The 22,191-nt window shown below is 61.9% G+C and overlaps 1 protein-coding gene across 1 annotated transcript in view; it reads right to left on the reverse strand.

The window, feature by feature from the left end:
- ZFPM1 (zinc finger protein, FOG family member 1) overlaps positions 1 to 22,191 on the reverse strand; it is a 61,513-nt gene that overhangs the window by 33,695 nt on the left and 5,627 nt on the right. Inside the window, exons 2-3 of the mRNA XM_040253709.1 lie at positions 3,694 to 3,804; positions 1,103 to 1,231 (exon numbers count right to left, since the gene is read on the reverse strand). Coding sequence (XP_040109643.1) covers positions 1,103 to 1,231; positions 3,694 to 3,804 — 240 coding nt within the window. The remainder of the gene's footprint in view (positions 1 to 1,102; positions 1,232 to 3,693; positions 3,805 to 22,191) is intronic.

The raw sequence follows: 22,191 nt of genomic DNA on the forward strand, positions 1-22,191 counted from the left end.
CACTAAGCAGTCCAGCCCTCTCTCATTGGCACCTCAGGATCACGATGAGGTTCACAGGGCTACTCAAGCTGAACTCCAGGAGAGCATTTCTAACACTCCTAGGAGACCACGGGGGTCCTCTCTGCCGGGGTGAGGTCTTCCCAGCCCCCACAAGCTGAGGCCCTCGCCGTACGTCCCCCACAACCTCCTTCCCCACGCTGCTGGCTGTGCTGATGTCAGTTCCCCAGGAGCCTGTCTGCTCAGAGTTGACGTCCAGTACACAGCAGGTGCTCAATACATGCCACGTGGCTGCGCGCCTGCCCTGGGAGTGCGGCCTCCATCCAGGCCCTGCGTTCACCAGGGCCACGCCCACCCTTCCTCACCTAGCGGCCCTCACGCGGGGCCCTGACGGCCAGCCACGCTTGCCCAGTGAGCCACCTCAGCTCCGATTAGGAATCTCAGCAACAGGCAAAGCCCCCAGCCCGCCTGCGACTCAAGCCGGTGGAAATGCGCGCCTCGGGGAGAGCCTGGTGGGCCCCGAGCTCACAATTCCAGCTACAAATGGGGTGGGGCGGGGCAGTGCTGGGAGGCACAGAACCACTTCAAAGACACATCCTTCATCCAGGAACCTGGGGGGCTGGAGCCGCCTCCTGTCTCCCCTCCCAACCCCTGAGGCCGGAGCCCCTTCCTGGCTGGCAAGGGCCTGGCAGACGGGCAGCACCAGATCCACACCCCCACCGCCCTGCCTTGGCCCTGCTGCTCCTGCCTGGCGGATGCCCTTCCGGTCTCACGGCTGCTCCGCTGACCCCGCCAGACCACACCCTGCCTCCAAGGAACCCTCAGAGGCCCGTCCACTGCACAGGGCCCTGGTTTAGCTCTGAGTGTCGGCACAGCTGAGTGTCCCCTCCAGGGAACCTGCGGACCCACAGGCGGCTGGACTTTGGAACAGACGCCAGGCTTGGGCCCAACAGTTCACCACCCACCTCCTGGCCAGTGTACCTGGCCTGTCGACCATGCTCCACCCCGCGCCGTCAGGTGGCCGGTTCTCAGGACCCCCCACTCGCTGGGTCCCAGGGCCGCCCTGCGAGGTGACGCTGCCGGACCCGGCCGCAGGCGCGCTTACCTGGCCCACTCCAGGGGCTGCTGGCTGCCTCCTCCTCCGGCATCATCTCTGGCTCCCGATGCTCTGGCTCCTCGGGGCCTCCTGGGGATGTGGGGGCCGGCGGCAGTGGAGTGGGTGGAGGATTAGCTTCTGTGGAAAGGAGAGCAGTAGGTTCCCTGGAGCCTCAGGACACCGAGGTGTCTGCCCACCCCAGCCCGCGGCTGCGAGGGATACTAAAGCCAGGTGGGTGAGCGTGTGGCTACGGTGACCCCCTCACCCAGGCTTCTTCAAACTTGGGTGGGGGTGTGATCAGACATCTCAGTTTCGCCCCCCCGGCCTTTTAAAAAAACAAACCCTCAGCCCCTCATTAACTGCAGCAGTGATAGGCGCCCTCCCCGCTGCTGTTAATAATTAGAGTGTGGATGGCCTCTTGGCACGCCCTGGCCAGCGGGCACACGCGCGGCCCGGCTCCCGGTCTCCTCGGCTGGCAGCTGGGGGCCCCTCCGCCAAGCCCCGCACCCAATTCCAGCCCAAAGGGCATATTTGCCTTCCCTGCTGGACCGATAACCACCGCGGCCCCCAATCAATGAGGTCCCATAAAAGCCCCCCCTTGGTGACGTCACACACCCGGCAGATTATTAATACTGCGATAAGGGCTGTGATTAACATCGAATAAATCAATCACACGGTATAAAAGTCCTATTATTTTTGGCTATAAATCAACGCGGCTGGCATCTGAGCTCCAGCCACTGCGCGGGAGCCACGCTGGGCCCGCCCGACAGGCAGACATTGCTCGGGCCGCCTTATCACGCCCATCAGCGCGTTATCACCGCAGGCTGTGCCAGGTGCAACCCCGACTGTTTTTTCCAGCTCCTCCCCGGGCCCGCCCCGACTCCATGCAGCCCAGCTCCCAGATCAGATAAGGGACCCGGCTCCCCGGGGCAAAGTCCACCAGGAACCAGCCGCTGGCCCTCTGGAGAGCGAGGCCCCCGTGAGCTCACAGCACCTGATGGTGATGGAGGTGGTGGTGGGGGCCCCTCGCCACGCCCTGGGCCACTGAGGGGCTCAGGCCCAGTTACAGGTGTGGAAAGCAAGGCTCAGAGAGGGGCTGAGGCTGGGGCCAGGCTGGGGTGGGCGGGGCGGGTGCAGCCTGCAGTGCTGAGTGACTGATGGAGATGATGAAGGCAGAGACAGCCACGAGCAAGAGTGTCAGAGCCCAGGCCTGCGTCCCTCTGCTCTGCCCGCTGCCCGGGAAGCTGAGGATGACGGGAGCCCTGGCCCTGGGTTTGAGTCCTGCTGGCCTGGCCTCACTGCAGGGGCCGGGACCCCAACGGGCTGCGCTGGGGAAAGGCACACAGGCCGTAGGTCTCAGAGGATGGGGCCTGTTGGGGGCCTGTGGTCATCCCGGGGAGACTCTGACACTGGCACCTTAGCAGGGTGGGGGGGTCCACACTGAGGAGCGCCCCCACCTTCTGTCTGGAATCTCAGCCCCTCAGTCCCAGCCCTCCTGGGTGGTCCTGCTGTCCTTTCGCGTCCCACCCCAGGGCCTTTGCTCAGGCTGCTCCACACATCCTGCACGTCTGCTCACGTCTACCCCCACCCATCTCGCCTTCACTCCCGGTCACAGCACCACCCAGTCCTGAGACTGTCTCCCCCATCACACTATGGCCTGGGGGTGACTCTGCCTCTGTGCACGGGGCTTCAGGGCACAGAGTGAGGATGGGAGTGAGGTTTCCACCCACGGCCAGCAGGGCAGAGGGGGTGGGGGTGAGGTGAGCAGGACTCAGAACCCACCCCCAAACCTACAAACCACCCCCCAGTCTCAGGTCTCTTTTCTGGAAAACAGGGATGAGGGCGCTGACCTCCCCCATGGCTCCCACCTCAGGGAGGCCTCTCCTCCTGGGGGTCTCTGGGGCAATGTGAGGACGTGGCTGGGCCAGCTTCGAGGCCCTTCCGGGGCCTGGCCAGAGGAGCCTCCTTGGTGTCAGTTAATCCACCGCTGGGTGTGTGAGGGAACCTCTCCTCCCAAGTCCTGTCCTCAGCTTTAGAAACGCATCCCCAAACCCTAGGATGCTGCCAACAGGAGGGTCCAAGGAAAGGGTCCAGGTGCCCAGGGTGGGGTGGGGAGGGAGGGAGCCGGCAGAGGGCTGGGGAGTCCACCTGAACTCAGGCCTAGGGTGGGATCCTGTTTGGGAGTTTACAGGCAGGGTGACCCTGGGCAAATCACTCAGCCTCTCGGGGCCTCATTCTCTCATCTGTAAAGGGAGCCCCACACGTGCTGAGGCAAGCGTCCCTGTTTCACTGAGTCTGGGAGGTCACTCAGAGCCCACGTGACCCTGACTCAGCCTGGACTAGACCCTCCCGCTCTGGCCTCGCTCTCCCCATCCGCGCCATGAAGGGCTCAGCTTTCCAGACCCCCATCCCCGACCCTCTCCACGCCTTCTCCTGGCCCTGCCGGGCATGGCTGGCCCGCGGGCACCTCTCAGATCAACGCCCATTTCACACGTGTGGAAACTTGAGTCCTCGGTGGGCACTGGCTCATGTGAAGTTTCGAGGATAGGGGGCAGCCCAGGGGACGGGGGCCAGGCCTGCGGGGCCACCACCCGACTCACCTGGACTGGAAGGGCTTGTGGGCTCGGGCTCCAGCGCTGTGGCTTCCTGCTCTGGGAGGCTGGTGTCTGCGGCCTGAGCGTCTTCTTTGGCCTCCATGTCTCCGAGGGAACCTGTGGACACAGCCCCAGAGGAGTCGTGAGGTGCTGCCCCCTCACGGTGCACCTACCACCAGCCCCCTGGCCCTCCCAGGACCGGCGCAGCCCCGGGGGCCGGTGCAGCGGGGAAAAGGCAGAGTCTCAGCCCGTCACGCGGCCAGAGGCCTCGAGGGGGTGGCCATGAGCAGGGCGTCCCCCAGGGATGCACGTACCCTGCCCCTGGACCCATCCCAAGCCCCGCACCAGTTACCACGCCTGGGGGTCACCCGGCCGCCTGCTGCCCGGGCCTGCCCGCTGGGCCCCCCGGGGGAGACATCTCCCCGGCCTCTGCACGGTTGCCCCCATGCCCGGGCCCCCTCCTGCAGGAAGCCCTCACATGTGGGGTTCCGAAGTCTGAGGACATGCCAAGGGTGGGCCCCAGGGCAGGAGGAGCTCGTCAACCCGATTAAAGCCGCAATGGCCGATGAGGCAGAGGTGGGCACACAGGTGCCTGCAACCAGCCCATCATCTTCCCTCAGAGGCTCCTGTGGCAGGGTCGGGGGGGCGGTGCCCCACAGGGGTTTCCTGACAGCTGAGCAAGCAGCCTGACCCCAGACCACCTGGGAAACCTGCCGGGGGCCCCTACGTGCAGGCCAGGGTGGCAACCTCTGCCCCAAGGTCGGGACGGTGCCTATGTTGGGGGCTCGAGACCTGTGGAGAGCAGCTGTCCCACCTCACCCTCCGCCAATCCCCCAGACCCTCGCCCTGCCCCCTTCCTAGCTCCTCCTCCGGACACCTTCCCCGCCCCACCCACTGCTCGGCTGTACCCCTGGATTCCAGCTCCGGGGCCCCACGGGAGATGGGCCGGCGGGTGCTCACCTCTCGTGGCCGTGGGGCTCAGACACAGAACCAGCCCCAGGGTAAACGCTCATGGCATGATCTCTCATCAGTGCACCCACATGGGAGGTTCCACAGCAGGCTGGGAGCGCCCCAGACTCATGCCCCTGGGATGAATGGGCGGCCTGACCCTCTGTGACCTCCCCTGCCTGTGGGGTTGGCCGGAGCAAGAACTGCTGGTAGCCTTGGTGGGACACAGCACACAGGCCTGGAGCCAGCCCATTTGCCGGCCTCTTTCTAGAAGTCCGGGTGCTTCGGCAGCTTACTCAGAGTGGAGAGGGGGCCCTGAAGCTGTGCGCCCTCGTGCAGATGGTAGGGACTTCCAGGCCTCAGTGACCGGCTCCAGAGAAGGGGTGCGAAGCTCCTGCTTTCAGGGGCTGCTGGGACCAGAGTCCTGGGGTTGGGCATTTGCCTCTCCCCAGCCCCCTCTCCCGCCCAGGTGGGCCTCAGCCACCCAGGGAGGCCCGAGCTCTTGGCAGCTCCATTTATGAAAGAACAAAGGCATCCGCTAGTCACAAAGCGTGACAGGAGCGTGAAGAAAGAGGCTGCCGGCCCCAGCAATTTATCCTAATGGCGCTAATTCATTCTAGCACAATTAATGCTGATAACACAGGAGACAATCGCCAACCAGCAAATGGCTCCAGGCCCACAAGAGGGATGTGATGGGATGTGATGCTGTGAATCGCGCCCCACGAGACCTTGGAGCTTCTGCTGGAGCCTCCCTGCCGCTGTGACACCCCAGGGGCCACCTGGGTCCCGGCTCCACCTGAGGGGGAGGTGGGGCAGGAAAGTTTCTCCACTCACTGGAGGGACACTGCTGCTTCCCCAAGCGCCCTGGGCCAGAAAAGACCCCACTTATCCCTGAGGAACCCTTTCTGCCCAGACACCCCAGCAGCTGGGCCAGGCCAACCCTTGGCCAGGCAGGCGGGGTCCTTGCTGTGTGACTTTAGGCAAGTTGCTCCACCTCTCTGCACTCAGGAATTGTAAAGCTCCAACACCGCGTCACGAAGCCTCATTTCATCTGCATGGAGCCGTGATCAGGTCCTGATACACAGTAAGTGTGCAAGAAACACCAACATTACCAACATCAACATCACACCAACATTAACAGTCGCTGACGCCCCGCACCCAGCAGGGCCTGGGAAAGGGGCCAGGGTGGGGAGGGGCACTGCTCCTATGGAGCTTCACATGTCCGTGAGCCCTGCGCTCAGTATCTACAAATGTCTCCCCCTTAAGCCCTCCCTGGACTCACAGCCCAGGGGAGGAGGACAGTGCGGAAGGTGAGAATGGGGAGCAGCAGCGGGAGGCAGGCCCAGGTGTCAGGCGCTACGGGCAAGTACCTGGGGGCCTCCCAATGCCCCAGAGGTGAGCCCCAGTTGTGGCCACTTTGCAGGCGAGTCAACAGAGGCCCTCGGCCAGAACCCCTCAATACTGTACCTTCCTGGCTGCTGCTCAGGCCTCCCCCACCCTGCCCGTGACCTGGGCTGAGGGTAACGCCATCCCGTTGCCCGGAGGGGTGGAGAGTGGGGTCCAAGGCCGAGCACCTGTCTGGAGGCATCCACGGGGGGATGATGCTGGTCACCCGCGCTGGGCGCAGCCCCCACTGCCCGGAGCCCCTCGGTTATCACGGCAAGCAGACGCCCCGCGAGCCGATCTGTCTCCTGCTCATTAAGCCGGACGCCGAAATGGAAATGAAAACATAATAGCTATTTGATTGGGGGTGAGATATTTTGCATATTGGCTTGGCGCTGATAGTGGAATTTCATCAACTCCCTTTTTTCATGCTTTAAAACTGAATTACTGAGACAGGCTCTGTGTGGAGGAACGATCCCTGCTCCTTCCAATTCCCGGGCTGCATGGTCCTCCTGGCTTTGATGGTGAGACAGCTGTGGGTCCTTTTGAATGACTGCCCAGAAGAAAGCCGGAGCTGGCGGCTGAAGGGGACAAAAGCCCCCAAGGTGGCCCCAAGGGGGCTGGCGCAGAGTCGGGAAGTCCAGAGGCCCTGGGTGAAGCCCGCTGGCCCCTGCAGACTGTGCTTGCCCCCCAGGCCACTGGAAACATTAAGTGAAAGAATATGGGCCAAGTCCAGCAGCCTCGCACCTGGACTCCATGCATGACCCAGGTGTGGGCCTTTCCCGAGACCCCCCACACGGCTGCTGTGTTACACAGTCATTCACAGCTGTGGGGCGGTCCTCTGTGTCCCCACAGCACGGAGGAGGAGGGGAGGTGGGATTTCCTGACCCCACTCAGTGTTGGGGCCGGGGCCTGGTCATGCTCACAGGCCCACTGGCCCAGGGGAGGGGTGGACACTGATGGGCACGCGACCCTGCTCAGGTCCCCACCTGGAGTGTGGCGGACATGAGCGCCCACGGCCTCCTGCTCAACCGCTGTTCACATCCTCGTTCTCCATTCACTCATGAAACCTCCCGAGTCCACCTTCCTGCACCAGGCCCTGTTGACCCTGAAGCCAACACACACCCCGCCCCCCGCCCCCCAGGGAAAAAAATGTGAAAATGCAAGTGTGGCCACTGCCACCAAGGAGAGGTGGCGAGGCCAGTCAGGGAAGGCCTCCTAGAGGAGGTGACAAATAAGCGGCGATCTGGAACGGGACAGAGGAGACTGCCTGCAAGTGCGGCTGGGGAAGAGCACTCCAGGAGGAAGGGAGAGCAGGACTCGAGGCCTGGGCCTTGTGTGCCGCCCACCCCTCCAGCCCAGGTTCCACACAGAAAGCAGCTCGCGAGAGCAGCTTGTACCCGGGGCTGGGGTCAGGGTTCAGTGAGGTGGTGTCGATGGGTGCTAAGCACAGGCCTGATTTTATTGCAAGTGTTGCTATGATTTTAGCTCCCCAGGGAGGGGCCCTATGGGCTCCTCTGGGGGGTGGTTTCGGGGTGCATGGAGGTGGAGACTGAGGGGCACAGCAGAGGGAGGGGTATGAGGGGCTAGGGGCTGGGGGCTGGGCAGGGCATCGTGGGTGGAGGAGAAAGACTGCCCCCCAGGCTGGTGGAAGGCCTGGCCCCCTGTCCCGCTGGCTCCGGTCAGTGGGCGGGCAGGAGAGGCATGGGGCTGCCAGGGAGAGACCCTGGCCTCTGGGCGGCACAGTGACCAGATAAGGGCCCGATAACAGAGAGAAAATAGCAACAGATTCAGACTTTCCCATCGCTGGGCAGCGGGGCAGCTCAGGCCACAGCGGGGACAGAAGGCGGTGGGGATGGGCCCGCTCTCCCTGCGGGGCTGTGCTGTGTCCTGGGGGCTCAGGCCGCACTCGCAGACTGAGTAGGTCTGAAGCCTGACCCCTGGGGAGCCCGTGGGACCTCTGGTGACCCGCCCCCAGCAGGAGGGGCTCTGGCGCAGCTGTGTGGAGGAGGGAGCTGAAGCCCTGAGTGCAGAAGCTGCCCAGGCCCCTCGGGGCCACATGACCCCTTCTTCACCCCCAGTTCTCACAAGGAGCCAAGCCGAGTTGGATGGAGTGAAGCGAGTGAGGAGCCCTTGGCCGGGACGGGCGAGCAGGGCGGGCCTGGTACATGGGGTTGGGGTGAAGGGCAGGGCTGTCCCACGCCTCGGATCCTGGGCAGGAAAGGGGCACAGTGGTAGGCAGCAGGGTAGAGACAGAGTCTCAGCCTCAGGAAAGGTCACCAAGGCCTTGGAGGTTCCATTAAGTCAGGACTTCTTATACCTCTGCCGACACTCAGCAGGGAGGTGGGTCCTGGCCCCTGGGCCCTAAGAGGCTTGCTTAGCACAGGGGTACAGGCCCCTTGGAGGAGGCTGGGGATCTGGGAGGTTCCCTGGGTGCCTGTGGGTCCTCTCACACCCACCCTCCTGCCAGGGGACCTTAGCCACACTGTCCCGCCCCCCGCCCAGCTGAGGCCTCGTCCTCCCTCTGTGAGATCACCACCCCCCCACCCCCAGTCTGGGTCTGTCCTGCAACCTCACATTTGTCTGCAATTCTCCCCAGGATGGGGTGCTCTGATGCTTTGCTGGCCCTCAGTGCCCCAGTAGGGAGACCCCCGCCCCTGCTGCAGACCACTTCTCGGAAGGCGTTGCCGCAGTTGGCCCAGCGGGCTGCTGCTCCCTAGGCTGAAGGTGCGCCCACAGCCGCAATGATGGGACGGTTCCCTGGGAGTGCAGAGTGGCCTCTGGTCCTCTGGAGGCTCGGACTGGGAGGGGCGCACACGCCCCCGCGGTGACCCGCCAGCAGCCCTCATCAACCCAGGATCAGGCCCCGCTGACAGCCAGGGCGACCACAAAGAGGATGTTGGAGAGATAATCTTGGCTTCTTCGAGTGGGCAGCCTGCCCTGCGGAGGGGACAGTGAGGAGCTGAACCAGCTGAACCTCCTGCGCTGGTCCTGGTGCGCCCCAACCCCAGACCTGCCCAGGAAGGGCATGGCCCTGGGAGAGATGAGACGGGGGTGGTCAGGGTGACTCCTGCTAAGGGTCAGCAGGATGGTGCTCAGGCGCACCGTGCACTGGGGGGCTCGTGACTCCTTGCAGAGGAGCAGGTGTGGGCGAGGGCCGCCCTCGGGCACAGCCTCCCCCCTATGGCTGTGGTGGGGCTGTGGTGGGTCACCTGCCTTTGCTTCCAGGCTGCGAGCTGCACTTGACCTCCTAGCCTCCAGGGCACCCAGACCGACCCGGGGGGTGCTGGTGGGCACGGTGTCCCCAGCGAGCCAGGCCCAGGAGGTGGCTGGCTGCTGTCACAACTCACTCTGGGTCACTAGACAGCAAGAAGGGACTTGGGTGCTCAGAGCCGAGCCCAGCAGGACCACACTCTCTAGGAATGGGGGCCCCACACTCCTAGAAACAGAGTGCCGTGATCTACCCCAGCTTTTAACAAATTAAAACATTGTAAGGAGATACCCTTCGCATACAGTGACATTCGTCCTTTAGGCATCACTCAGCTTTTGGAAGCCTGTTCATTTAAAGACATGTTTCCCTGGTGGCTTAGAGGGTAAAGCATCTGCCTACAATGCGGGAGACCCAGGTTCGATCCTTGGGCCCAGAAGATTCCCTGGAGAAGGAAATAGCAACCCACTCTGGTACTCTTGCCTGGAAAATCCCATGGACAGAGGAGCCTGGTAGGCTACAGTCCATGGGGTGCAAAGAGTTGGACATGACTGAGCGACTTCACTTTTCCCTTTTCCCTGGTGGTCCAGTAGCTAAGACTCCATGCTCCCAAAGCAGGGGGCCCGGGTTTGATCCCTGGTTAGGGTACTAAATCCCACATGCCACAACTAAGAGTTCACAGGCTGCAGCTAAAGATTCCTCATGCTACAGTGAACAGGGACGATCCCGCATACTGCAAGTGAGACCCCTTGCAGCCAAAGGAAAAGAAAGAGGAACAGGACAGTCCTACGTAATTCAAATGAAACCCAGGCCCCCGTGGCTCAGGCTCGTGCAAAAAAGACTCCAGCAGCCCAAATGCCCACTGGCTTCTCCCCAAAGCTCCACAGGGGTCAGTCAGGATCTTAGCCCCTTTATGGCATCGGCCACCTTTCTCAGCCACTTCTCCACCCCCAGCTGACCCAGCGCCTGGCCGTCTGGTCCTGATCCCAGCTTCCTTGTCCCCATGCCCAGGACACCCTTACCTGTGTGCTGACTTCCTCACAGGAGGTCTGCAGCTGGGCTCCCAGCTACGGAGGGAAGTCCTGGGTGCCCAAAAGACAGCAGAGGGGGCAGGCAAGGGGTGCAGAGTGAGCCCAGCAAGCACACTCCTGGGTATCCCCTGTTCCCTAGACCCGGACAAGGGAGCCCCAGACACGGGAGCCCTGCTGTCCAGTGTAGCTGCTGAGCCCGGGGGACCACCTTGGCCAACTGGTCAGCTCCCCCAGCCTCTCTCTCGGGGCTGTCAGCACGGATGCTGAGTGACTGTCTCCACCATCCCTGGTTCCTGGTGATGCTCACCAAGACCCCCCATGGGCCATGGCCCACCGCAGTCACACCAGTGCCCGCCGGCCCCTGGCTCTGGCAAGGCGGCACTGTCTCCTCATGGCACACTTGCTCCATCACCCCTCCTCTGTCTGCACCCCAGCACCCTCAGCTCGGGCCCACAGTCGTTGCTCAGGAACTCTGGTGACCATGTGATGGATGGGGGAGGGGAACAGGCTGGGGGCCTCTGGGCCCTCAGGAGAGGAGCTGGGGCACAGTGGTGGGGCAAGGGGGAGCCTGAGCCTACTTGTTGGGGGTGTGTGTGACCAGGGAATGAGCCCCAGGAGCCCTGAGCATGCCACCTGCCCCCACTGGCAGAAGATAAGCTGGCCGGCCCTGACTGGGTCTCTGAGGCCTGGTGAGTGGGGGGCTCCAGGCAGGCAGGAAGGAGCTGTGGGAAACAGGACATCAACACCCAAGGGGCCCTGTGCCCAGCCACCGCCACTTCCTCCTGCAGCCAGCCCGGAGCAGATGGGTGAGCTTGGGGGGTTTAACTGCCCTAGCCTGAGGACCATGACTGGACCCCTCCACACACATCACCCCTCAAGGCTGCACTGGGCAGGCAGGACCACAAGCAGCTCTGGGATCTCTGCCAAGCAGGAGCAGTGCCACAACCATCATGACACTTGTAACAACCCTTGGTGTGACCCCAACCTCCGGGGAACCAGGGCACAGAGAGGTAAAAAAACTTGCCCAAGGCCTTGCAGCTGGGGGAGTGGACAGGCTGCCATCTAATCTCCCTTCCAGAGCCTTGCATTCTCCCCGAGGCCCATCCCACTCAACCTGCTGTCCCTGTTTGTAGAGACAAGGGGCCACTCATGGACCTTGTAGAGCTACCATGAAGGTGGACAGGTAAGGGTTTTTCAGGAGATAAAGATGCCCCCTGGATGGGGGTGTCCTTCTCAGGAGCACTGTGATTCCACCAGGCCTGCCACATGTTGGGTCAACTGTGAGCAAACAGGTCCAGACTGCGGACACACCTCGGATACCATGAAGGGCCAGGAAGGGTGCAGGATAAAGAATGGTGGGTGGGTATGGAGTGGTGACCAAAGGCTTCTTGGAGGAGATGACATTTAAGCTGTGACCATGAACAGGGAGAACTGCCCGTGCAAAGTCCCGGGATTGGGGAAGAGTTTGGTGATTTGGCTGCTGCAGCTGAGGGTGGAGCACCAGGCTGAGAGAGAGGCGGAGGGGCCGGCCAGTCAGCACTGTGGGACATAGCAGAATGTGGACGCTGGACTGCAGGAAGGACCCCAGGGTGCAGCTGCAGTGGCCCGGCCGCCACCCCCTCAGGCCAGCTCCGGGTCCTTCCCTGCCCTGAACCTGTCCCATCTCTCAGATCAGGGCCAGCGGGCTGGTCCCCCACCTCGGTCCCTGGGGGCAGAGGCTCAGGCGGGTGAGGCAGAGAGAAAGGGGAGGTGGAGGAGGCGGGAAGAAAGCTCGGGGCCTGAGAAAGCCCAACCCGGCTGATAGGGGAGAGATTGGTTTCAGCCGGAGCCGCGCCTGCCAAGTCTACATCCTACCAGCAGCCTGCACTTACTCAACATTCATCACTGCTGAGCTCGGAAACTTTATCAACACTAGAGGTTGGCGCCATCTCTGGGCCTGGCCACTCCCGGCCCTCCGATGGGCCTGATAGCCGCTGATAGATTACGCGAGATTGTTTCACTCTGGAGAACCGATTACGAACGTTCCTGGGGGAGGGGTGCAGACCACATGGCCTGGGGGTGAGGGTGGGGGGAGGGCCAGGGTTTTCCAGAACACACTGGCGCGTGTGGCAGAGACCCCACGGATGACTGGTGGAGGGGAGGAGGGTGTGAGGCCACTCGTGGGGTGGGAGCGGCGGTCAAGGCCGTGGCGTGTGGCAGGGCGACCGACGCTGTGGCACAGCTGTGAGTGGGCAGGGGGGCCGGGGGAGGAGAGGGTGGGAGGAGCGCCCGAGGATGAGGATGGGGCCGTGGAGAGATTCTCTCCAGATGGGCCGATAAGGCTGACAGATGGGAGCGGGGCCGCGGCTAATGGAGCCGTCGCCGCGCAGCCTGCGTCAGATGGATAGAGGCAGACTACTTCCCGGCCGGGGCTCCGTGTGACAGGCTCTGCCATCTGATCGGGGGCTGGAGACCTGGGGGGCATGGGCTGGGCACCGAGCCCTCCTCAACTCTCACCCCTGGGGGCTGCAGCCCCAAGGGGCCCATGGCCAGGCCTGCCCCCAGGCACGACTGCCTCGGTCCCACACTGCAGAGGGCCCTCTCACCGTGGGGACTCCCAAGCCCACTTGGGTTCTGGGTTCCATTCATGCCACGGCGAGGCGGCCCTGGAGGGCGGGGGGCAGGTGTCTCCTCCTCCAGGCAGGCCCTCCGGATGCTCAGAGAGCCAGGACCAGGACCAGCATTGGGCCTGTGAGACTCTAGTGTCCAGACTCGAGGCCAGTGCCGTGGGTGTCTCTCCAGCACCTGGGGACGGTGTGCAGCGAGGGAGGGAGGAGCACATTCATTTGGAGGGGGGGCCTGTTTTCCTGTTCAGTGTGCCTGGTCAGAAGCAGCCAATCCCCTCTGCCCCCACCGCACAGATGGGGAAACTGAGGCCCGAAGTGGCAGGGCTCTGGGGCCCACAGGGAGTTGGTGGCTGTGCAGGGCCTGAGCCCCAACCTCCTGGCCAGTGCACCCCTTGTCCCTGTGGGGCCTGGAACCACAGCATCCAGGAAGCTGGAGGCAGGGACACTGGAAGGCCACTCACCACCCTGAGCCCAGCTCCTCAGGTGTAAATGGAAGTTAACCATCAGCCTCAAGTTCACAGATGAAAGAAGGACGCTGCAGGGGCTCGGGGACGAGGGGGTGGGTGGGGGGGCGGTCAGGGTTCAGTGGGACAGAGCCTCGTTGGGAAGATGGAGAATTTCTGGAAACGGACAGTGGTAATGACTTGTGAATGACTTACTGCCACTGAGTTACTTGAAGTGGATAAATGGTGTTTCATGTTACGTGAATTTACCAAGCACAGACACACACACACATACATGTGGGTCTGCCACCTACCACCACAAGCAACAGTGCGGGCTCCCTGAGTGCCCATTCCCTGCCTTAGAGATTCAGACACACACCCCTCCACAGCCTGCCGCACCATTCTGCCCCAGGCCACTTGCTAGCTTGGGAGACAGGCCAGGGCTTGGCGGGGTCTGGGCCTGTGTCCCTGGGTAGGGGCTGAGGATCCTGGGGAGGGCATCGAGTCCACGAGGGTGGTTGGGTGTGCTGACCAGTCCTGGGCAAATCTCTGTGGCCGGTCACGGCCCAACCCTGCTGGTCTCTCCTAGAGGGGCCAGGCTTTCCTGGCCCGGCTCCACCCCCTGCAGCCAGCAGCCTCTCCCCTCAGCCAGCTGTCTCTCTCCCTGTAGGGCTTTGCCTCTGCTATTCCTTCTGCCAGGAACGCTCTTCCCCCCACACATCGTCCACCTCTGCTTGTCTCTTGTCCATCCCTGTCCGTTCCCGGGCGTCCTGAAGCAGTGAGCCTCAGCCCTGCCCACGACCCACGTGTCCACATCCCAGGTGGCCATGACCCACGACAGCGCCCTCTTCCAGCTCTGTTTCCTGGGTTTACTCTGCTCCCCTAGGACAGGGGAGCTCAGTTGAAGGAGCATGTATGGAGTGCCTGCTGTATGCCCTGCACAGTCAGGGGGAGACAGGGCAGCTCTGCTGCAGTCACCCGGCGGCACTCCAGTTCTGGTCTGAAGGCCCCCTCCCCATTTCCTTCTCCTTGATCTCAGCCCAAACTCCTTCCCTCCTTACCTCTCTGCTATTTTCCACTTAAGCATTTTTGAAAAACGCCTACGCCTGTGGCTGCTTTTCAGGTCATGGAGCCCTGTGGGTGCTGTGGGAGCCGGGGGGCCTCGGCCGGACTCTGGGCCCCATCTTGCCAACGAGACATCCCAGGGGATGAGACATCCCAGGGGACGCAAATTGCCCTCAACACGCTGAGAATTCCCCAAAGTTTCTTGACTGCTTCCTAGAGACATGGTCCATTGTCATGTAAATTTCTAGGATGGGAGCTATGGGGATCCCCAGTTTCCAGAATATACTCAGCCACAGACAGAAGAGGAGCCCCCACCCCAGAGAGGGTACTGTGTGGGCTCTCTCTGTGTGGACAGGACAAGCCCCAGGGAGCGCACAGACACTCTGGAGGCAGCCAGGCCAGGTCTTCCTGCCTTACGGACCTCTTGGCAGTTTTGGCCAAAGGGTTGGTCTGTGATGATTCGGGATGATTCCGAGGTTCCGGCCTCCAGCCTGGGGCTACACGGAGAAGGCAGAGTGAGAGTCCAGATGAGGATCCCAGTGGGCAGTGCGGAGGGATAGGGGGCAGCTCGCACCGGGTCTGGAGGTGCCCCAGACACATGCAGCGGGAGGGGGAGCTGGCCGGCCTTGAGCTGTCCCGCCCTGCTCTTGAACTCTGTGTTCCCATCCGGGAGTCAGGGCTGGCTGCCCTGATTCCAGGAACACCCAAATCCTGGGCCCCCAACTCAGGGTGTGGGGGTCTGGGCTCTGTGGGTCAGCAGGAGATCACCCAAAGGCCCGCCTGTCCAATCCCCTCCACGTCCAGACTAATGTGAGGCCTGGAAGGGGGTTTCCAGCACTGAGGAAAGGTCCTGCCCAGGACAGTATTCTCTATACTAAGGGCTCCCCTGGAGGAGGCCCCGCCCACTCTGAGGCCGCTCCTCCCACAGTGCTCAGCCAATCCCCGGCGCTCAGTCCTGCTCATTTGCATGCTGCATTTCCATTGGCGGAGGACACACAGGTTAGGATCTTGGTTACCTGATTGTAGGGACGGGCCGGGTATTGGGGGACCTGGCAGGTTGGAGAGGGGGATACCTCTGGGGGAGACTGTCTCTGCCAGGCCATTCTGGGGAGCCTGAGGGCTAAGGGCTGGGGCTCTGATGGGGGTCGGGGAGCAGGCTCTAGGCAGGGTGGGTGGATGCTGGGCTCAGGGTGACCTGCCTTAGCCTCAAGTCTGAGTCCCAAAGGGCCACTTGCTGCATAAGAACTCTGGTTATGGTGCGGTCTCTTCCTTAAATCCTCCTGCTCCTACCCATTACGATGACTCAGAGCAGGAAAGATACCTACCCAAGGTCACACAGCCAGGACACAGCAGCACAGCTGGGACCTCACTTCCAGTCTGGCTCCCACCGCAAGGCTGAGTCCTTCCCTCCAGGGAGGCCCTCTAGGGCCAATTCTTATTTTTAGCTGCCTTGTCTTGTCTTGGGGAGGGCTGTATTTTGGCTTCCTTGCAAAGTGGTGACGACACTGATGATGGTTTTACGAGGACCCAGTCCCCCGGCTTTCACCTTAGATCTAGTGGCACCTTGTTTGCGGCTCTGAGTTGCAGGGTGGTGGGCTCACGGGTGTGTGCGTGTGTGTGAGTGCGTGTGCACAGGCTTTGTTCCTGGCATTTTGGTGGGTGAGATAAGAGGAAACAACAGAACCGCTGGGAGCGGCAGGCAGATAGATAACGCGATAGGGCTGCTCTACCACCAGGCCTATCTGCTCGTATCGCAGTTCCCTTTTCTTTCTGCTTGGGGGGCAGGGCGGAACACACCCCCACCCCACCCCCACGCTGGTGCCTGAGCTGGGGGCCTCCCTCTCAGGCACACTCCCTCTGTATCTTTAACACACCCTGCGCCCAGGCCCGGAGCCCCCGGCTGGAAGGGGTGGGGGTCCCCAGGGTCAGTGTCAGCACTGAGGTGGGTGACAGATGCAGGGGAGCACCCGCTCTCAAGAGAGGACCCAGTTCGCTCTCACCAGCCACGCCCAAAGGGCCTCGAGGAGGCTGACCCCCATTCTAGGATGAAGGAAGGGAGCCCAGAGAGATGACACAGCTGTGCTGTGCTGGGGCCGGGATCTGAACCCAGGCCCCGGATCTGGAGAGTGGATACAGAGTTCCTTCCTTGAGAAGTCCTGCCAGCCCCGGGAGGGTACGGCTGGGCGGGCACAGGGGCCCTCAGGGAGATGACCAGAGAAGCCACTGACTCCTAGCCCAGTGCTTGCAGGGCAGGCCTTAGTGTCTTCAGCCTTGTTTTTGTAGACATAGAAACAGAGGCTCTGGACAGGGAGCTGCCTACAAACACAGCGATGGGCAGGCTGGACCCCCTTCCCACCCCCATGTTCTCTCTGACCCTGGTGAAAGCAGAGGGTCCAAGGGGAGGACTGCTGGGCCCACGGGACAGACGTTCTGGAACCCCCGGGCTGCTGTTGAGAGCACCCCCGGAAGGATGCTGGCGGGATGGAGGAGGAGGTGCCGCCAGCAGGGAGGCTTTGGGGACCCTGGCCCCTGCAGGCCCCCAGGGAACCCCACGTCCGGATGCATGGGACCCAGGATGCTCTCCCTACCTCTCTCCCTCGAAGGCCGAGGAGGCTGTAGTGCAATCCTGCCTGTCACAAGTGAGGAAGCAGTGAGTCACCTGCCCATGCCCCCCCCACCAACCCGGGGGCAGGGTTCAAACTCAGATAACCCCCCCCAACTCTGGGCCCCCTCCCCCACACATGCATCCATTTTACTGGAAACAGCTGACTTCCTTTAGAATACTGAAACGAAATAAAACCCAATGACAAAAAGAAACCAACTTTGTCACCAAAGGAGCCTATTTTCTGAGGACAGATGAAATGACCCCCACGTGTAAGCAGGAGCAGTCACCCCGTCGTCCCCCACCCACTTTTGGAAAGGACTGTGCGGCCCTCACCCTCTATGTGCCTGGGCATTTTCCCCCAATTAGAGACGGTCCCCTTAGGGCAGGTGGAAGCCCACGGGTGCCAACACCCCGAGAACCTCCAGGATGGAGACCCAGACCTTGACCAGGCCTCTACCTCAGGTCTCTACAGTGCCTTCCTCTGCTGTGTGATCTTGGCTGGGTTACAGAACCTCTCTGAGCCTCGAGTCCGCCAAGAAAAAAATGAGGTCGTTGGTGCCCCTGCAGGATGTTGGGAGGATGTTATAGGAGAACACGGGTCACATCCAGGCCTGATGTGCACCAAGCATTCAGTGAACGGAGCTGTCAGCTAACATGGGTTCCACTTGGATGGGAAGTGGGGAGCCCCTGACCCACCAAGAAATGTCACTGACTGTCCTGTCTGGTCTCCTGCCTCTAGGATCTCATTTCTCAAGAGTTGCTTAAAAAATAAATGCAAAGAGGAGGGAAGATGGCCAGTTGCCCTGCGCCTGCCAGGAGCCCCAGGCAGCCTCTCTGTGGGCTTTCTGCGTGGAGAGGGCGGGGTGCCTGGCTGCCTCTCCCCACCCTGGCCCCTCCCCCACGGCTGCCACATCTGTCCCTCAGCTGGAGGATTAGCCCCATGGCGGCCCTAATCGCACTCATCGCACCATCAGCGCTGGATCTCGGATCAGCTGAAGGAGCCAGCTTTATCCAGACAGACGCGGAGATAGCACCGCAGCCCTACCTGGGCGCCAGCTGTCACACAAGGCGGCCGGCAGGCCTCTAAAGGCAGGGCAGGGAGACAGCTGCCCCTCTGGGTCCCTCAACATTTACGGGGTACCTACTGTATAACCAGGCATGGCCTGTTCCAGGGGTCGGGGAGAGACAGCAGAGACCCAGACAGGCAAATTTCCCACATTCTCACCCCACACCTGGCCCACTGGACAGAGGACGACACTGAGGCCCAGAGATCCGTCCCAGGGGTTGGCGCCAGGTGGCCAGTCCGGATGCCCAGCTCTGGTGAGGAGCTGGTGAGGGCCCCGTCCCTGTGAGGGTGCCCCTTGGGCCTCACGTCCCCCAATCCCACTCCTGCTGTCCTGGCCCCAGGACACTGTCTTCACACACAGGCCTGGGAGGTGCAGGCCAGACACGCCAAGGTTCATGGCCCGCCGGGGGTGCCAGGAGAGGCTGGGAGAGATGGCTCCCACCCTGCCCACCCTCCTCCCTACCTTCTTTTTCAAAAACATAATTTATCTGAATATTATCAAGAAATCCAGACACTTTAATCAGTGAGCTATGAAGTCAGAATTTCCATTCTTATCTTTGGGAGGAGTGGAAATGGAGGAGATAGCGCGGAGGGATCGCTGGTGGGGAATGTTAATGGGTGGAGAGGCTGGGCTATTGGCCACGGAGACGCCATATCTCCCCCATTATCAAGGCTGTATCTCCCCAACCATCTCTGCGCGGTAATGGGGCCAGTTCAACTTTCCTAGTTATCACAGGAGCTGAAACCTGCGCCCGCCAGAGGCCTGGACGAGGAGACAGTTCGGGCAAACCAGGCCCGGGCCGGCAAAGCCGGGATGGAGAGGAGGGCCTGGCTGGGGCCCCCGGGGACCCCTGACCATCAAGGCCGCCGAAGTGAGTGGAGGGGGTTCCTCTGCTCTCTGGGAAAACGTCCGGTTTTGGTGGAGCAGAACACAGACATCCTGTGCAGGAGGGGAAACAGAGGCAGCAGGCCACCTCAGGGTCCCAGTGGGGCTGGGTGGCCTCAGCCCTCCCGAGCCACGCCAGGCCTATGACATGAAAAGGGTGGGTGTGTGGAGGCATGGCAGGTGGGGAGGGGTGCAAGCAGCCTGCCCTCCTGCCTGCGGCCCTCAGAGTCTCCACCCCACCCCCAAAGCCTTCTCCAGGTCCCCAACCCCAGGAGTAGGAAGCATCAGTAATAAAACAGCCCTGGTGGGCTCTGCCCCTGCCAGTCCTGATCTGGGGTTCGGGGTATGCTCAGCATGGCCCTAAAATGTTGAGGACTTGCCACCTGCCTGCAGGTCCCGATGTGGGACACCCTGGGGGATGGGGCACCAGGGCTCATAAACAGAACATCTCTGCCCATTCAGAAGCAGGGGTCCCCATGGCCACTCACTCCTTGGGGAGCACTACAGCTGAGGTGTGGAGCAAGGGGCTCACCCGGGGGCCCTGTGTGACCAGGAACTGCCCCAGGCGGGCTCAGTCATCAGATGCCAGTGCAGCCCTGGCTCTAGTCTCCCTCCTGCAGCTGGGGGATGGGCTGCAGCCTCTCTGGCCTGGGAAGGAAAGGGACTGGCCCAAGGTCACAGAGCCAGCAAGGAGACCACAGCTGGCTGCTCTCTGGAACTGCAGGAAGGCCTCAGTTTCCTGGACTTGAACATAGTGGCACCACACCCAGCAGAGACAGCTCTGGACTGGGACACCACGACTGTCACCATCCTCTGCTCCCTCCAGGGTGGGAAACTCGAGCTGCCATCTGGAGTATGACCTTTCAACTCTCTAAGCCTCAGTTTCCCCTCCGAACACTGAGCTAACTGATAAGCCCAGGTTGTGAGCTCACGGCTGCAAAAGTTGGGCACCCAGCAGGGACATAGTAGGTGCTCAGCTAACACCTGCTGTCATGACCAATGCCCACACTGTCGCTGGTCTCACGATGAGCTTGGGGCCCCAGTGAGCGAGTGAGCGGAGGTCACACGGGGAGGCTGCGACTTTCTCTCTCATTGTATGGGGCAGAGTGCCTGATGCCAGGGCTGCCTGAAGAACAGAGAGGGGCTGAGAAAGCAGCAGTGCCCTGGATGAGCCTGTGGGAGCCCACAAGGGCTTGTTCCAGTGGCGGGTCCTCGGAAGCTCTTCCCCGCTGCCCACCGCAGGACGGAGCCAAGACCCCATCTGGTGGCCCCTCCCCCTCCCGCTCCCAGGGATTCCCAGGACTCCACTCCTGCTGCATATTTCAGGGTGGAGAAAAGGGAGACTAATGCAGGAGGCTGCGGCAGGTGCACGTGGCAGGTCAGGAAACCTGGACAGCTTTAAGTGAGATGCCAAGAGGAACAGGCAGGAAGCAGGGCAAGGGAGGTGGGAGGATGTCGTCCCCGTCTTCATTTTAACTTTGCCAAATGACACAGACGACGCAGGGGCTCTGGCCCAGGCTGGACCTCTGCTGTCGGGTCTTGCCAGCCTCACTGCCCTGTGAGCTCAGTATCATGGTTCTACTGAAACCTTGCAGGGGAACCGAGGCTGGGGGCGGGGGCTGGGCATGCACCCAGCCCAGCATCTCCACAACATCCCCGCGCTGCAGAGGTGGAGACTGAGGCTCAGGAAGGCAGCATGATGTCTGTGGACCTGCAGAGCCTAAGAGCCCCGCCCCCGGGGTGCTCCTGCTGCCACCCACCACCCGTATGCAAGAGCCCCCACCGTGGCCGGCCCCTCCTGCCCAGGGTGCAACAGGCACTCCAGTTCTGGGGGTGCCCAGGAGCTGGCATGTTGTTACACAGACTGCCCCTCCGATCCCCTTTCCACATCCTTCATGTCCTGTGTGACCCTGGTGCAACCACCCACCTCTGATTCTCCATTTTCTGGTGCAAAATGGTTTGAGAACCCCAGCTGAGTCTGGCTGGCTGGGTCTCTGTCCCTGGACCAGCCTGGGGGCCTGGGCCAGGGCTGAGCTCCAACTGTGTGGGGCTCACGGAAGCTCACATCACAACCATCACCTCTTTCACGGGAGCAGAAACCGTGGTTCCCCGGCCAGCAGGCCCAGGAGAGGCAGAACGGAGGGACAGAAGGGGAGGGGAGGGGCCTGCCTATCTGCCCGGTTCTGGCCCAAGGTCAGCCACCACATTCCTGCCCCAGCGGGCGCTGCCTTCTCCCAAACAGGAGACCAGAGGAGGGGGGAGGCGGGGCTGGGCCAGGAGGAGACAGGACAGCTCAGGAGGGCAGGACGGGTGGCTGGCGGCTGCATGGGCACTGTCCAGAGAAACCTGGGCCCACCTCTGGGGTCCACAGACCCCAGCTCCTGGGTCACAAGGTCTTGAGCATGTCACTACCTCCCAGAGCCTTAGTTTTCTTGCCTGTAAGATGGGTCAATCCATAAGGCTGATGATTGTTAACATCAGGTAAGATACCTGGGCTGGAAAGGGACTGAGGAGGCCTGAACCAGCCCTGTCCTGCAGTCAGAGCACATGGCCCATGGCCCACTCTCAATGCAAAAAGTAATACATGAAGGAAAAGAAGGCAGGAGGCAGGACTCTGTGTGACACATCCAGCCCTGGGGAATTCTGGCAAAAGAGCACCGCAGCCACCAGCTCCCAAGGCTGCCACATCTACCTGGGACATGACCCCGGACAGCACTTTACATTTTGCATCTGGGATCTCACGGACCCCACATACAGTCCCCAGGAGAGGGTGCTCTTATGAAGCTCCCACTTCAAAAGCAGAAACTGAGGCAGGAGACATGCCTCTGCCCACAGGGTCACAGCAAGGCCAGGACTCAGGCCATGTGGCAGCTCACACAGAGTCAAGAGCTGGCCGGTGGCCTGGATCTCAGAGCGCCCATGCCCTGCTGCGGGGCACTGGGTGGGGTGGGGTAGAGATGGGACCCCTGGGACCCAGAGCAAAAGGGTCCTGTCCTCAACCTGCATGGTGGCCTCAGGGATGACTGGGGTGGGTGGCAGCAATATGCCACCCATCAACAACAGCCCCCCTCTGATGTGGGAGTGAGGTGTGCCCCAGACGCATTGCTCATCACCTTTGTGTCCCAGCCTCACAAGAGCACATTCACACTCCTTCCATAGATAGGAAAACACAAGATGCCTCCTGAGGCCCCTGGGCTGGCAGCTGTGATGCTGGAGCTGAAGGCAGACCCACAGGGCTGGAATGGAAAGTTGGGGAGCAGGGC

The sequence above is a fragment of the Oryx dammah genome, unplaced genomic scaffold (assembly GCF_014754425.2).
Source record: "Oryx dammah isolate SB20612 unplaced genomic scaffold, SCBI_Odam_1.1 HiC_scaffold_13, whole genome shotgun sequence".
In the NCBI taxonomy this organism is placed as follows: Eukaryota; Metazoa; Chordata; class Mammalia; order Artiodactyla; family Bovidae; genus Oryx; species Oryx dammah.